This window comes from Ursus americanus, chromosome 9 (genome assembly GCF_024610735.1).
Source record: "Ursus americanus isolate L20-20 chromosome 9, mUrsAme1.1.p, whole genome shotgun sequence".
Lineage (NCBI taxonomy): Eukaryota > Metazoa > Chordata > Mammalia > Carnivora > Ursidae > Ursus > Ursus americanus.
This window is the reverse complement of record NC_142135.1, coordinates 66,086,220-66,100,622: the sequence shown is the minus strand read 5'-3', so window position 1 is coordinate 66,100,622 and position 14,403 is coordinate 66,086,220. Positions and strand designations below refer to the sequence as shown.

The 14,403-nt window shown below is 38.8% G+C and overlaps 1 protein-coding gene across 3 annotated transcripts in view; it reads left to right on the top strand.

Moving 5' to 3' along the window:
• Positions 1 to 6,524: 6,524 nt before the first annotated feature.
• The window catches only part of YTHDF3 (YTH N6-methyladenosine RNA binding protein F3), a 38,861-nt gene continuing 30,982 nt past the window's right edge, over positions 6,525 to 14,403 (top strand). The window contains exons 1-4 of one of the 3 annotated variants that reach the window (XM_045789021.2): positions 6,639 to 6,890; positions 7,384 to 7,408; positions 10,766 to 10,911; positions 13,269 to 13,354. In XM_045789021.2, the coding sequence (XP_045644977.1) occupies positions 10,854 to 10,911; positions 13,269 to 13,354 (144 nt within the window). In that variant the 5' untranslated portion in view covers positions 6,639 to 6,890; positions 7,384 to 7,408; positions 10,766 to 10,853. Of the gene's footprint in view, positions 6,891 to 7,383; positions 7,409 to 10,765; positions 10,912 to 13,268; positions 13,355 to 14,403 lie in introns of all 3 variants that reach the window. The other 2 variants (XM_045789024.2, XM_045789022.2) reach the window with 2 other exon arrangements.

The window sequence follows — 14,403 nt, the reverse complement described above, 5'->3', positions numbered from 1 at the left end:
GCTGAATTAAATAATATATGTAAATGACCTGGTACACATCAGCCATGTAATAGGCTCTCAATTTATTGTATTGATGAGCCAACTGATATGATAGTTGATTGTTTAAAAGATATTCTGGGGTTTTGGAGGAGGGGACAATTGATTTTGACTGGTAATATCAAAGGTGTTACAGAAAAAATAGCAGTTGGATCTGGAAGAATGGGAAAATGTTAACAGGTGAGGAGGGGCGTGCCATTGTCTGAATATCATGTCCCTTAAAATTCGTATCGAAAACCTAATGCCTATTGTGATGCTATGAGGAAGTGTGAACTCTTTGGAGGTAATTAACTCAGGAGGTCAGAGCTCTCATGAAAGACGTTAGTCTTGTTATAAAAGATAATCCCCCACTCCCAGAGATCCCACATCCCTTCTGCTAACGAGGGCACAGCTAGACTGTGTCACCAAGGGGCCCCTGGGTGGCTCATCGGTTACTCATCTGCCCTTGGTTCAGGTCATGATCCCAGGGTCCTGGGATCGAGTCCCTTGTCAGGCTCCCTGCTCAGCAGAAAGCCTGCTTTTCCCTCTCCCTCTGCTGCTCCCCCTGCTTGTGCTCTCTGTCAAATAAATAAAAATAAAATCTTAAAAAAAAAAAAAAAAGAGTGTGCCAGCTATGTACCAGAAAGAGGGCCCTCACTAGAATGTGACCAAACAGGCCTTGATCTTGACTTCCCAGACTCCAGAACTGTGAGGAATACATTTCTGTTGCTTCTAAACTACTCAGTCTGTGGTATTTTGTTATACAGCCTGAAGGAACTCAGACAGGACATTCTAGGCAGAAAAGCCTTTTGGAAAGAAAAAGATGATTCTGCAAGTTGCCCCTGAACAATGGGGATCACAATATTGAGTATTTCGTGTAAAATCATGTGACCCCCAAATCTATTAGTTCCACCAGTGTTGATGAGTAATTCAAAAAACATCCCTTCCACAGCTATCAACAGTCTGTAATTCTGTATTCACGTGTGGGCCACTGCCGGTTACCCATGTCACTTTTGCAGTGGCAGAAAGAGATGCAGTCTGTGCTGGCGCTTCTGGCCCTCTGTATCTTAAGCCTGAGGCACCTGATGCTTTGCTTTTCTACAACTGTCGCACCTGCAGCCTGAGACCCATGAGCCACCATACCCATAAGGGAGAGGTGAGCGCTTTGGTTTGGAGTTGATGGGGGAGCAACTACTTTATTTCTACATGTACCTGCAGGGCTGAAATCAGTGGCAACTCATTTCTCATTGGCCTGGGAGAGAATTCTCTTGTCTAGTCCCATCGTACTATTGGGAGTGGGGGAGGGGAGGGAGTAAGACTTAGTGAGAATCCGTACTTCTTTACAAGTCGGCAATTCCAAGATTCTTGTCTCCTCCCCCATTATACCACTGCTGAGTTACTGCTTTCATGCTCCTGTTCGCCATGCTCTCACCATCTAGATTTTTCCTCTTTCACTGCCCATGTAAATGTTATCCACTCTTCAAGGTCCACTTCCTGATGTCTACTGATATCCTAAAACTTACATGGCACTGAGCATATTAATTTTATTATTTTGGAAAAAGCAGAGGACTTTCCAAAAAATTGCCTAAAACTTGTTCAGAAAACTGGCCTAATCATCTGAAAAACTATGTTCTAATTCCAGCTCTAGCATTTTATCTCCTCCTATTATGATCTAAGTCTAAATTTCTCCTTTTGCAAATGAACTATATACTACCTAACCTACCTCAGAGGACTGAGGTGAGGCTCCTGTAAGAATGTAAATCGCAAACTGTAAATCACTGTCCAATGGAGGCATTAACGTGGCATATTTTATCTTCATAATTAGACAAGTTCTTTTGAGTATAAGGATCATGTCTTTTTTGCATTTCCCCCCAAATGATTCATGATGTGCTATAATCACAGAAAGCATTATTTGTCAATTAATAATAAATAGTATTATTTTTACTGAAGAAGAGGTCTTTTGGTCAGTTTCAGGAGTTTTGTACACTCTATTATAAAATTTAATTAACATATTCATTCAACGTTTTAAAAATCTAGTGCTTTTTCTGATTTTTGAATGACATTTACAAACAAGTATTGTCTTTTTGTACTCTTTTACAATCCAAATCTAATTTTACTGGTTATCAAATTTTCTATTTGAAATTTCTGATTTCAAAAAAACCCCCTTGTAAAACAAAATAGAACTAGAATTCTTCAACATTTTCATATTAAAAATGAATATTTTTTCTTTTAAAATCTTTTATTTGATATATATGTGAAATTCAGGAAGTACAAATCACATTTAATAACATGTACTCAGTCTTTGAACTTATGGTGGACTTAGTTTTGACAAAAATGTTGTATTTTTACTTCTTTTAATTTTTAATTTGAGTATAGTTAACATGCAATGTTACATTAATTTCGGGTATGCAACATACTGATTTAACAAGTTTATACATTATGCTATGCTCGCCACAAGCATAGCTACCATCTGTCATCATACAACACTATTACAATATCATTGACTATATTCCTTCTGCTGTGCCTTTTATTTCTGTGACTTATTCATTTCATAACTTGAAGCCTGTACCTCCCACTCCCCTTCACCCATTTTTCCCGTTGCTCCTCCCCTTCCCCTCTGTTTATAGATCTGATTCTGCTTTGCGTTTATTCATTTGTTTTTTTTTGAGATTCCACATGAGTGAAATCGTATTTGTTTTTCTCTGTCTTAGTATTAGCATAATACCCTCTAGATCCTTCCATGTTGTTGCAAATGGCATGCTCTCATCCTTTTTTATAGTTACATAATATTCCTGCGTGTGCACGTGTGTACGTGTATCACATCTTCCTTATCCATTCATCTATCAATGGACACTTAGGTCAGTTCCATATCTTGGCCATTGTAAATAATGCTAAAATAAATATAGGGGTGTGTGTATCTTTTTGAATGAGTGTTTTCGTTTTTGGGTGGGGTAGATGCCCAGTAGTGGATGCACCAATTTATATTCTTACCAACAGTGTATGAGGGATCCTTTTCCTCCACATCCTTGCCAACTGTTATTTCTTCTCTTTTCGATTTTAGCCATTCTGACAGGAGTAAGGTGACAGCTCATTGTGGTTTTGATTTGCATTCCCTGATGAGTGACGTTGAACATCTTTTCATCTGTCTGTTAGACATCGGTTTATCTCCTTTGGAAACATTTCTATTCAGGTCCCCTGGCCATTTTTAATTGGATTGTGTGTTTTTTGAGAAAAATGTTAACTTTAAAACATCTAGGCTAAATCTGATTTTCCCATGGGCTAAAAGGTTATGTCTGACATTCTGTGACTTAACCACCACTTTTAATCAACTACAAATGACATACTTGTTTAATCTACACATTGCTTTCTAATATATTTTACTCAGAGACTCACAGTATTCATATAAAATTTTAATAATCCAGTATCCTAGTATGCACCTACAAGAAGAGAAAAGAACTCTTACTTATTACATTGTGTCAATCACTATTCTTGTCACTTTAAATACAGTTGATTCCTATTATTCCCGGATTCTGTATTTGCAAATGCCTACTCAGTTAAAATTTATTTGTAAGCCCACAAACAATACTCTAGTGCTAAGTAAGGAAGTGAATCTGACACATGGCCACCCAGAATGGTTTCCAAGTTTCCTTCAACCAGGTATTTTTGCAAGACTGTTCTAGTGAGTTGGAGGTGGGTAGAAGTAGGCAATACAATTTCTCAAAATGTCCACGAAGGAGAGACATGCCTTTCTTCACCTTGCTTTCTGCTGGTAGAAATGTGATTATGACCTTGAGCAGCCATCTCGGCTCACAGGTGTAAGTGTTATCCTGAGGATGGTGGAACAACAGGCTAGGAGTCTGGATACCTAACACTGTGACAATAGCCCAAGCCCTGGACGACCTCCAGATTTCTTTTATGTGAGAGAAAAACAGACCTCTTGCTTAAGTTCCTGTTATTTTCAGCTTGATGTCACCTGCAGCTGAACCTAATTTTAAGTTATACAAAAAGTCACGAAGAAGTATAGGGCCATTGCTTAGAGTTGTACAGAGAAGTCCACTGGATAAGGCACCAAGATGGCTGATGGGTAAATGGGCCTGAAATCTAACCTACCCACTCCTTCCCCAGCTTTGAACAGTGTTTTTTTTTGTTTTTGTTTTTGTTTTTTTAACCAAGAGCCTGATATACCTGTGGCCCTGTAGAAAAGTGAAATTTTGTCTAGAATCAAAACTCTAGAGCAGCATTTTTCAAAATTTCATCTGCATACTCCTGGAGGCATTGGAAATGTAGTCTCCTTGATGTACTTCAAAAAATCATATTTAATACTAAATTAAATGGGCTTATATTTCATGGTAGTTACCACTCCATTCTGCAAGTTCAGACCTCAATGCTAGGGAGGGCAATAAGCAAGGAAGGAGACTGTTGAGGGGCAGGAATGAAAGAGAACAGAAGCTCATCAAACATCATGTCATCAGGCGGTATTTTATGGAGGCTAGAGTACAAACTCTGGAGCCAAACTGCCTGTATTTAAATCCTGGCTCTCGGTGAATAGCTGTTGTTATTTTGGGTGTGTTCCTTAACCTCACCATGTGCCAGTTTTTGTAACAGAATTAACACACAAAGTTGATGTGAAGATTTAAATAACTATTACAGTGCTTGACACATAATGAACACTCAGTGAATGTAAGATACTACCACCATTCTGGTAATTATTTAGCAAAGAAATCCGAAACTATCCATGCTTGTTGAAAGCTTATTTATTTATTTATTTATTTATGCCAGAAATTGTACATATCTGACCTCACTTTAGTTATCAGGAAACTAAGGCTTAGAAAAATTCAGTAATTTTCCCAAGGTTATGCAACAAATTCTAGTCCAGCCAGGAATCAAACTCAGATAGATTGGATTCCAAAGCCATGGTTTTTAACAAAGATAATTAAGGACAAGGCCTGCAAGATTTCACAAGCCTCCTCTTGTATACTCTTTCCCCACGCATAGAATGCAGCAGCAAACTCGTTCACACTAATAAAGAGTGGAGGATGGGTAGACTGGAGAGACTGAGAACGAGAACTGGAAGGGTGGGAGAAGTCTTAGAAGTGGCAAGAGTGTTCAGCCTGAGCTGAAAATCCGGCTGAATCCCTGGGACCTGTGGCAAAATGAGACAGCTTGGGAAGCTGACCAGATCTGAAAAATGCCTCTCGGTTATTTACATGAAGCAGTGGACTCTCAAGGTAAGTTTCAGTTTTATTTCTCAGAGCTTCTAAAATACTGTTGCATCGTGAAACACAAAAACAATCCTATAATCCAACAATTTTATACTTTCTCAATTATCACTTATCTGATGGCTTTTAAGAAAGGATTAAGTCATCTAAATTATTTTTTTAGAGTCCAGGTCACACCTATTAGGCAAGGAATCTTTGCCTTTATTGCAAAGATGTTATTTCAACAGAACTTTCAAAATGTTGCAAATCGGCTGCTTTGGTTTTGCCAGTTTGCAAAAAAGTAACTTAACCAGTTTCTTTCGAAACTAACTTTTACGATTGAAAAACGTCCTGTAACTATGTGTATCTTTCCCTAGATTACTTTATAACATTAGGGGAGGGGAACCCAAGTGCGGGAATTGGGTGGTAAATCTGACTCCAGAGCTTATGGATTAATTAGGAGTTTTTCTTTCTTTTCTTTTTTTTTTTTTTAAAGATTTATTTATGTATTTATTTGACAATGAGAGAGACAGCTAGAGAAAGAGGGAACACAAGCAGGGGGAGTGGGAGAGGAAGAAGCAGGCTCCCAGCGGAGGAGCCTGATGTGGGGCTCGATCCCATAACGCCGGGATCACGCCCTGAGCTGAAGGCAGACGCTTAACGACTGAGCCACCCAGGCGCCCCTAATTAGGAGTTTTTCTGAGCATGTACCCGGGCTTTGGTGAGAATGAACATTTGCTGGCGCACCTCCTCTCTGCGTTAGTGCCCAGAACTCTAACCCAGCCACTTTTGCTGCACGTGCTGGCTCGTGCGGTAGGCCCAGCAACTCTGTCCCGAGGGCGGTTGACTCACCCAGCCGCCCACGTGGCCTTGGATAGCCTCAGGAGGCTCTGGCGGAGGCCCCGCCGCCGTTGCTCGCTCAGCCGGGGCGGGTGCGGCTGTGGCTGCGACGCTGCAACCCACCAAGATCCGCTCCGCCACCAGGAGGGCGCCGCCAGCACTACGCCTTCGACCCCGCTCTACTCCCAGGCAGCCGCCGTCTCCCGCCCCGGCCTACTTCCCGCCCAGAGCGCGAGGGCATCTCGCTCGGGCCCGCTTCCCGCTGCCTCCGCCTGCCGCGCGCCCTGCATCCCGCGAGCCACACAGAAGGAAGCCACTTAAGCGTCCCTGGAAGGTGGCGCTCGCCGCCGCACAGGCGCACTCCTTCCCCGGCGCATGCGTCCAGGGGCCGGCCAGCGGTCCCCGTCTCCGGTGACGTGGCGATGCGCAGGCGGAGCCAAGGTCGGTAGCTGGCGGGCAGGCGGGTGGGGGAGGAAGAGCGAGGTGAGCAGGGACGTCAGAGTGGAGAGCGGAAGGTCAGGGAGGCTCAGAGCGGAAGTGAGACTAGGGAGTCTGTCCGCCATTGTGGACCCGAGGAGCGAAGAGCGAGAGGGGGAAGAGGAACCTGCACGCCGAAAAGAAGGGCCCCTTTCACGGACCCCGGAGCGCGAGGCCCTCTTTCTGGCTTCTGAACGAGCGGCGGCAGCGGCGGCGGCTGGATCATTCGGCGGAGGGCGGCAGCCAACTGCTGTGAGTGCACGGGGAGAGGCCCAGGCGGCGGCGGCGGCGGCGGCAGCGGCGGCAGCGGCAGCAGCTCTCGGGTTGCGGTGAAGAATGTCAGCCACTAGCGTGGATCAGGTGAGGGAGCAGAGGCCTCAGGCTCGGCGAAGGCCCGAGCCCTGGAGCTCCACCCTCGCGTGGGGCTTCGGCTCCTCCCCGTCGCCGCCGCTGCCGGCCCTATAACGGTGCCTTGGGCGCAAGTTGCTGCGGTCCTGCCGCCTGAGCCCGGGCGTGCGCCCTGCCCCGGAGGCTGCGGCCGAGACGGTCGGCCGCGGAGCCGCGGTGGGTGGGGGAACGACCGCTCTCCTAGGGGCCTTAGGGCACATCTGAGGGCGGCAGACGTGGGGCTGAGACCGGGCGAGCTCTGGGAGACGGATTTCGAGTGGCGGGTAGGAGGTTTAAAGACTGGGGGTGGTTGGGAAATTGGAGGCTATGGAGGATGTGGTGGGTTTTACTCCTACGCGGATTGTTGAAAATAACTTGTCTTTGATAATGTCTTTGATTAACACACTTTCTCTCTCCCCCCCTTTTTTTCCCTTCTCATTACCACACCTTTCGTCTTGCTGCGCAGAGACCTAAAGGGCAAGGAAATAAAGGTGAGTTTGAGTATTTTTATCTTATTTCCTAATGTTCGTCTGATGTCACTTTTAAACTTTGCCAGGGCCTTTTTGTTTGTTTTTGCTCCAATTTTTTTTGTTTGTTTTGAAATGTATGTTTAGAGAAATATTCATCACGACCGGAGCAGCCAAATGTTATCCAAAACTTCGGTAGTTCCTTGCTTGGAAGCCTATTTTATAGAAACCAAAGTGGTACAAAAAACAGTTTTCTTAGTTGTATTTCAGTTAAGGAGGTATTATGAATGTGGTGACATTTCTTTAATTTTGCAATTTATCTGTATTATGTAACTTCTACCACAAAAATTTCTCCAAACGCGTGCAGATAAGTGGACATTTTGTTCGACATTGCTGGGTTATGTTAGGAAATGCAACCTCAAGTTGTATTCCATGTCACATTAGTGAAAATTGTACTCTTAGCCACTGGTTCTAGTAAAGTCAGTTACAATGAGGCAGTAACATGAGAGAGATCAAAACTGAACAGGCATGTCATCTTGCTGTGTAGTCCTGATTGCAAGGTGTGACTCAATCTGGTATTTTAGAAAGGACTGGGAAGGAAAAAATAAGGTTTCTGCTCTGGCTCTACGATTTACTCTTCAGTTAAAAAAAAAAAAAAAAAAACCACTGAAAGTAAAGCATTTAAAAAAAATAAGTGTATTTTGAGTCTATTAATATGGAACAATACAGTCAACTGACTGAAACATTATGACATTAATCATGTGACATTAGTAAGTATAGAACAATAACTGCTTTCTTGGGATTGTGCCAATTAACGTTACAGTGAATTATATATTTATAACATTTTGTAATAGGGCTTGAAATTAGACTAAATAGAATTATGCTTCCTGTTTTTTATTTCAGTTAGTAAAGTATTACCTAGAAAATAAGATGTACAATAGCTTTTTAGATATAAGTTCAAGGTCTTTATTGGTGCTCTTTATATTCTTAGGGTTTTTATTTGCCTTTGCAAATTTGAAAAGAATAGGTTCTGAGTACTCAGCTCAGTTAATTTTCTTTGAGTTGTAGTACAGTTTACTTGAGAATTTGTATATACAAGGTAAATGGCACTGTATCAGGTAGCATAAATTTATTGCTTTGTTTTGGTTAAAGATGTATTTTGGGGGAGTATATACACATTTAGAAGTTTTAATTTTTAGAGTTAAACATTTAATTTTAGAATTATTTTCTGTTTAAGTATAAACCTCAGAATTTGATATTGTTTATTTTAAATGTTTTAAAATATTTATTTGTAAATTTGAAAAGAATGATCCATTAATTTTTTTTTTTTTGCTAGTCTGCTCATGAGGAAGTATATAGAGTTGGAGATATATGAAATCTGTGGTCATTATTGCCTAGCATAAATTATTTTATCCTAGATCTGTGGGGAGGTGGCACTTTGCAAGGCTATTTGAAATGCTAAGTGTTTTGTGTTACCTGCTTTAAGGTAAGTATGCAAGTTCAATGAAGTATTTACTTGCCTGACAAAACAAAATAAAGCATCTACAGCATTGTAAGCCATTATTGAATTACTGTAAGTTTGATTGCGATGTAATCATTTCAGTTAGGTGTGTCCTAGTGATATCATTGATATAGATAAAAGTTATCTATGACAGTAATTGCATATTGACATTTATAAGTAAGTATTTTTTGGGTTGTTAAAAATTTTTTGATCCATCAGCATAACCTCTTTTAGATGTATCTAGACACACACAAAGTATTTATTTGGATAGCTCTTTATTCCAAGAAATTTTCTTTCTTTCACCCTTATTGTTCCATTCATAGTTTTATCCATGGATAGAACGATGGACTGGGATTCCTAGGAGACCTGTGTTCTAATACTTCCTGTGGCTACTGACTTGCCAAGTGAGCTTGAACACATTGCACCTTTTGGTCAGAATTTCCCCTCTATCTACAAAACAAAATTGATAATTCTAGCTGTAAATCCTATCGAATGTTATGAGGAATTACAGTTACAGTAGTCCACTGCTCTGGTTGCCATTTTATTTGCTGGATTTAGTGTCACCTTCCTCACCTCATCTATTTTTAAGGTGTAGGGAGACTGTTGCCTAAGACATGGCAGGAGGGAAAAACTCTACTGGCCTAAGAGTATTGGTAATCATTGAAGATGCTTTAAAATGGTAGATGCTGCAAGTGCACAAATACACATATACATCACTTGTATTTTTATGCCCCTGCAGGGAGAATTACAAGGCGAAGGCAGCACCTCCAGTGAACTGACACAAGTAGCTATGTGTGTGTTTGAGAAAAACTACTGTGCCTTAGCTGACTTGGTTTTCAAGCTAGTAAAATTGTTTTACAGTTATTCTGTTTACTTTTGTGAAGCAGAAAGCAAAGTTATTCTTCTTGAACTACAGCCTGAGTAGTCTAAGAATATGAGTATTAAACCAGCTTCTCAAACATGAAAAATACATGTTGCTGAGGAGTTGTCAAAGTTCTGAAAGCATAATCCTTTTCAGATGACTTAATTTCAGAGATGCTGTATTTCTTTTCTGTATTATCTTCATTTGACACTATGAGCCTAACACCTGTCTTAGTGTCTTTGATTTTCTGAGTTTTTTCCTGTATATCCTAAAGGATTTAAGTGCACTAACAGCACTACAGTTTCAAAGGAATTCTATATCAATCTCTTTGTAAGGCAAAAATGCTTTCATAGTATAAGTAATAATTCTAGGTTTACTTTTTTTGTAAGTTTGAGTTCTTTTTAGTTAATAGATTTTCTTTATGTTAAATATTAGAACTCTTTGTTATCTTTGGCTAGGGTAGTACTGAAGGATAGTAGAAATTTAAGGCTAATTATTTAACTACTAGTCCATAATTAATTAATTTTTACTGGATCATAATTTAAAACTGATTTTATATCACGTTTATTTATTAATAACCAGAATTTTTGCTTGCTGGAATAAAAGGGTACCTCTCCTTTCCCTGCAGGCACCACAGATAAAAGTGTCAGATCCTGTGCTCCTAGCAGCCTTGCTACCAGCTTCCTCCTGTGCCTTAAGTGTATAAATAGACAAATATATGGAAAGGAATTTATCTTTCCCTCCTCTCTTCCCCCATCCCTTCCCAACAGAGAGACAGAATTGTTGGGTAAAACTGCAGTTTAAAAGAATTAGGTTGAATTTGGCTGTATTCAGTGTTTCAGAAAAATAGTGGAAAATGCAGTGTGTTGGCAGTATTCTTTTGTATCCTCTCCCCACACTCCCTCTGGAAATGATTGCAAAGCACTTTATTGTCATTTTAGGCTTCATTTTATTATTAATCCTCAAAACATTCCTATAAGGAGATAGAGGGTATATGGTATTGTCGCTGTTTTTGTAGGTGGGAAAACATGATGCACAGATCTGTTGACTTTCCTAACTTGATGTAGTCAGGACCAGAGCAAAGAATCACCTGGCTCCTAAGGCCCATGTTCTATCTTGATTTGACTCTGCTTCATAGAGCAGAGGAAACAGGCGAAGAATCATGTAAGTCATCTGTTCTTTTTTCCCTGAAGAACTTGTACAGACTATGGAACTGGCTTGGATATCTTTGCTATTTAATGGCTTTCAGTCTCCAAGACATTAGATTGTCATTAAGTAATGTTCAAAAACTAAAGTCTTTAAGACAGTTGAATTTCTTAAGGAAAGGTATGCTTCTGAAACTCAAGGGCTAGCTTCTTATTCAGATTCTAATTTAATGCAAATTGCTTGTCAGTATTCATGAAATACTTTTAATTAAATATTTTTTCCTTAGATTGACATACTCCTTGAATAATCTTTTAGAGCTTTTTGGACATATTTATGCATCATTTATGCACAGACTGTAGACTGTATATTTACTTAGTGCATGAGAATATTTTGTTCTTAGTCTCAGCATCTTAGAATTAGAAGAGAAAGAATAGAACAGAGGAAATGAGTAAGAATAGCACCATAATATAAATTTAGATAGATTTTAAGTGGGTACTTTTTTACTATATTAGCAGCATGGACTAAATTTCTGAGAATCTAATGAATACAAGAATTAGTTGTAATTTTGAAATGGATAGCTGTTTCAGATAATAACATATACTAGTGTCATAGTCCAGTAGTGTAGTGAGGATTTTTTTTCCAGAGGTAAGAGACAGTGTATAACCACCTTTGATAAAGGGGTGGTAAAGCCAGTGGTAAAGGACAAACAAGTATGTTAGATCTTTGGGGGTGAAATAATTAGCCCACCAGAAATAACCTAATGTACCCTCCTCTTTATTTTTGTTACTAGTGACTGTTACATATTTAAATTCTAAGGAGCGCATTTAGCTCAACCCTGGGTCTTGCAGTCCTTACCAATACAGTTAAACCACCTCAGTGGAGCCAAGATCAAGGTGACCTTCATGTTGCCCTTGTGATTTGAGGGCAATGTAGTGTCATAAGAGGTCTACTTTGAAGGCTTCACAGAGCAGTATCATTTCTTTGAGTGATCATTGCTGCTCAGTGGGTGGCAAAGAATGAAGGGATTTCACCTATCTTTGCTCCCATGCCACTGTCAGCTTGTAATACTACATTTTTGGTGATCTAAACTCTTGGAAAATTAAGGAAAATAAAGATGTAATGATGCTGTAGAGGAACACACAACTTAAATCCATTGCCCCCAGCCTTGACTTAAAATAACTTTGTGATACTGTATTTTTAAGCAGTGAATTTTCAGATACTGAAAGCGTTTTTTTTTTGTTTTTGTGTCTTAAGGGATTAGTCAACATCCATAAGAAACTTTCAGCTTTTTTCATCTCACATGTGTTTCAAAAGTAGAATAGTATATTTAGACAGTGTCATCATATTAAGTTTTAGCCTTGTAAAAACTTCTGTTTATGTGGTCCTAAAGTAATTTGTAATCTTATTTGGATCTTGTAATATTTTATGTAATAATAATAGCCAAGGTTATTGAATACGGTCTTTGAATCCTCAGATGAAATGAGGTAGGTACTGTCAATAAGCTCCTTGAACAGAGAAGTAGAGTTAGAGAGGCTGAGTCACTAATTAGAGATCACCCCACCTCTCAGTGTTAGACTTGGGATTCAAACCCAGGACCTTATTTCTAGTCTGTGCTCAAAAGCACTCTGAGACAGCATTCAGAGAATAACAACTTTAAAAAGCATTTTTGGAAATGATCTCTGAACAAATACAGCATTATAAATTTTTCTTTGGTTTTCTTATGTGTTGGAAGAATAATCATGGTTATCTTTAGTGTCTTCGTTTGTACTTTTAAGTGAAAGTTTTCATAATTTTTTGGTTTAGAATTTGGGGCCTTTTTATTTAGATTTTTTAGAATTTATTCACTGTGATAACTGCTTCAATGAGTTTTAGCCACTTTCTTTAACTGGAAACATTTAAGACATTTACTCTAACTTCAGTTACGAAGGAAAGTTATTTCATTCTTTATTTACCTTTCTTGTACTAAATTATATAGAGATTTAACAAAGATAGAGAACATTCAGTAATCGATTATCTATAACACTATTTGAAGTGGTTATTTTAGATTCCAATATAGTATCAGGGAACCCTTCCAACAATTTAATTGCTTGCTACAATGTTGAAATTGAGATATTTACATTATGTTTTTTGGTAATGGGAAGTGTATATATAGTTTATATTTATGTAATCTTGGGTGTATACAAGATTTGTAAGTTTTTGGTGGCACATAAATATTTGTACCTAAATTAAGTTAAATTTTTAAGAGGATTTTTTAATAAAAAGAACAACTCAGGATAACTTTTTCTGAGTTGGTTGAAAAATATTGAAAATGTTAGGTTATTCTGTCAGTTTCATAAAGATAATTACCACACATCTAATATAAACATATTTTTTAGTTTCAGTACAAAACGGTTCGATTCATCAAAAAGATGCTGTAAATGATGATGATTTTGAGCCATACTTAAGTAGCCAGACAAATCAGGTAAGTCTGACAGTCCCATATTTAGGAAATTAAACTTACATTAGTATTAATGGATTTTTCAAATAGATATTTTAATTGAATGAGGCTAACCATAACATGTTTTAATCTAGTGTGCCTGCGTAATAGTGAATAACAGTTGTAGGTTTGTGGTATGGGAAAGTTCTTTGGAAATTCTAGGTGGCTGAAACTAGATTGTGAAAGACAAAGATTTGAAGATGGACATTATCTATATGGTATGGTTAGACTTTTTTTTTTTTTTTTTGAACTTTGAAAGAATTTAATCTTTAATGTCGCTGCCATATCTTCATAGCCCAAGCAAATTACAGGGTTTAATTAGCTACACATTTGTGGAAAAGGACTAGTTATGCCTGAAATTTTTGGTTAAATATAGTGTTTTCTCTTTTATAAGGTATTCCAATTTGAATTTTGTTGATAATTGAAGTTTTAATACAACCAGGTAACGTAGGGAATAGAAGATTTAGAAACACGCTTGCCTTCTGTATTGTAGGCTTGGAGAATTTCATCAGATCAAATAAACTGGTGACTTTTGAGGTTCTTTTGTGTTTGGATTTTTCACAGTTAATCGTGTGGGTTTGTATACAGGTATAATTTAGATTTAAGCTTTGAAAAATGAAAGAGTATTCTTTGATCTCTTTGGTCTCTTTATACCATTTCTACATCCATTTGTTTGTTAATATAAATTTAAAAAATAAACTTTCATTATCAACCAGTTTCTTGGGAGAGAATATTCTACAATGAAACTGCTTTCGTGGTTTTGCTTAAAAAAAGATATATGAAAAATATACCATGAAATCTTAACCTAGTTTTTTTTTTTAAACTGTAAAAGAACAAGGAACCAAATATCATTGCAGGCTGTTAGAATTGTAGGGAAAGTTGAAAAGAAGTAGTTCCCAATTTGTGGTATGTAGGATTTTTCTTAGGAGTGTGAAGAGCCATGGTATGTTCAACCTGATCTACCCCTTGGTCATTTCTCATTAACCACCCCTTCTATCTGTTGATCTACATTCCTACCTTGTGTTGGGGGAGGG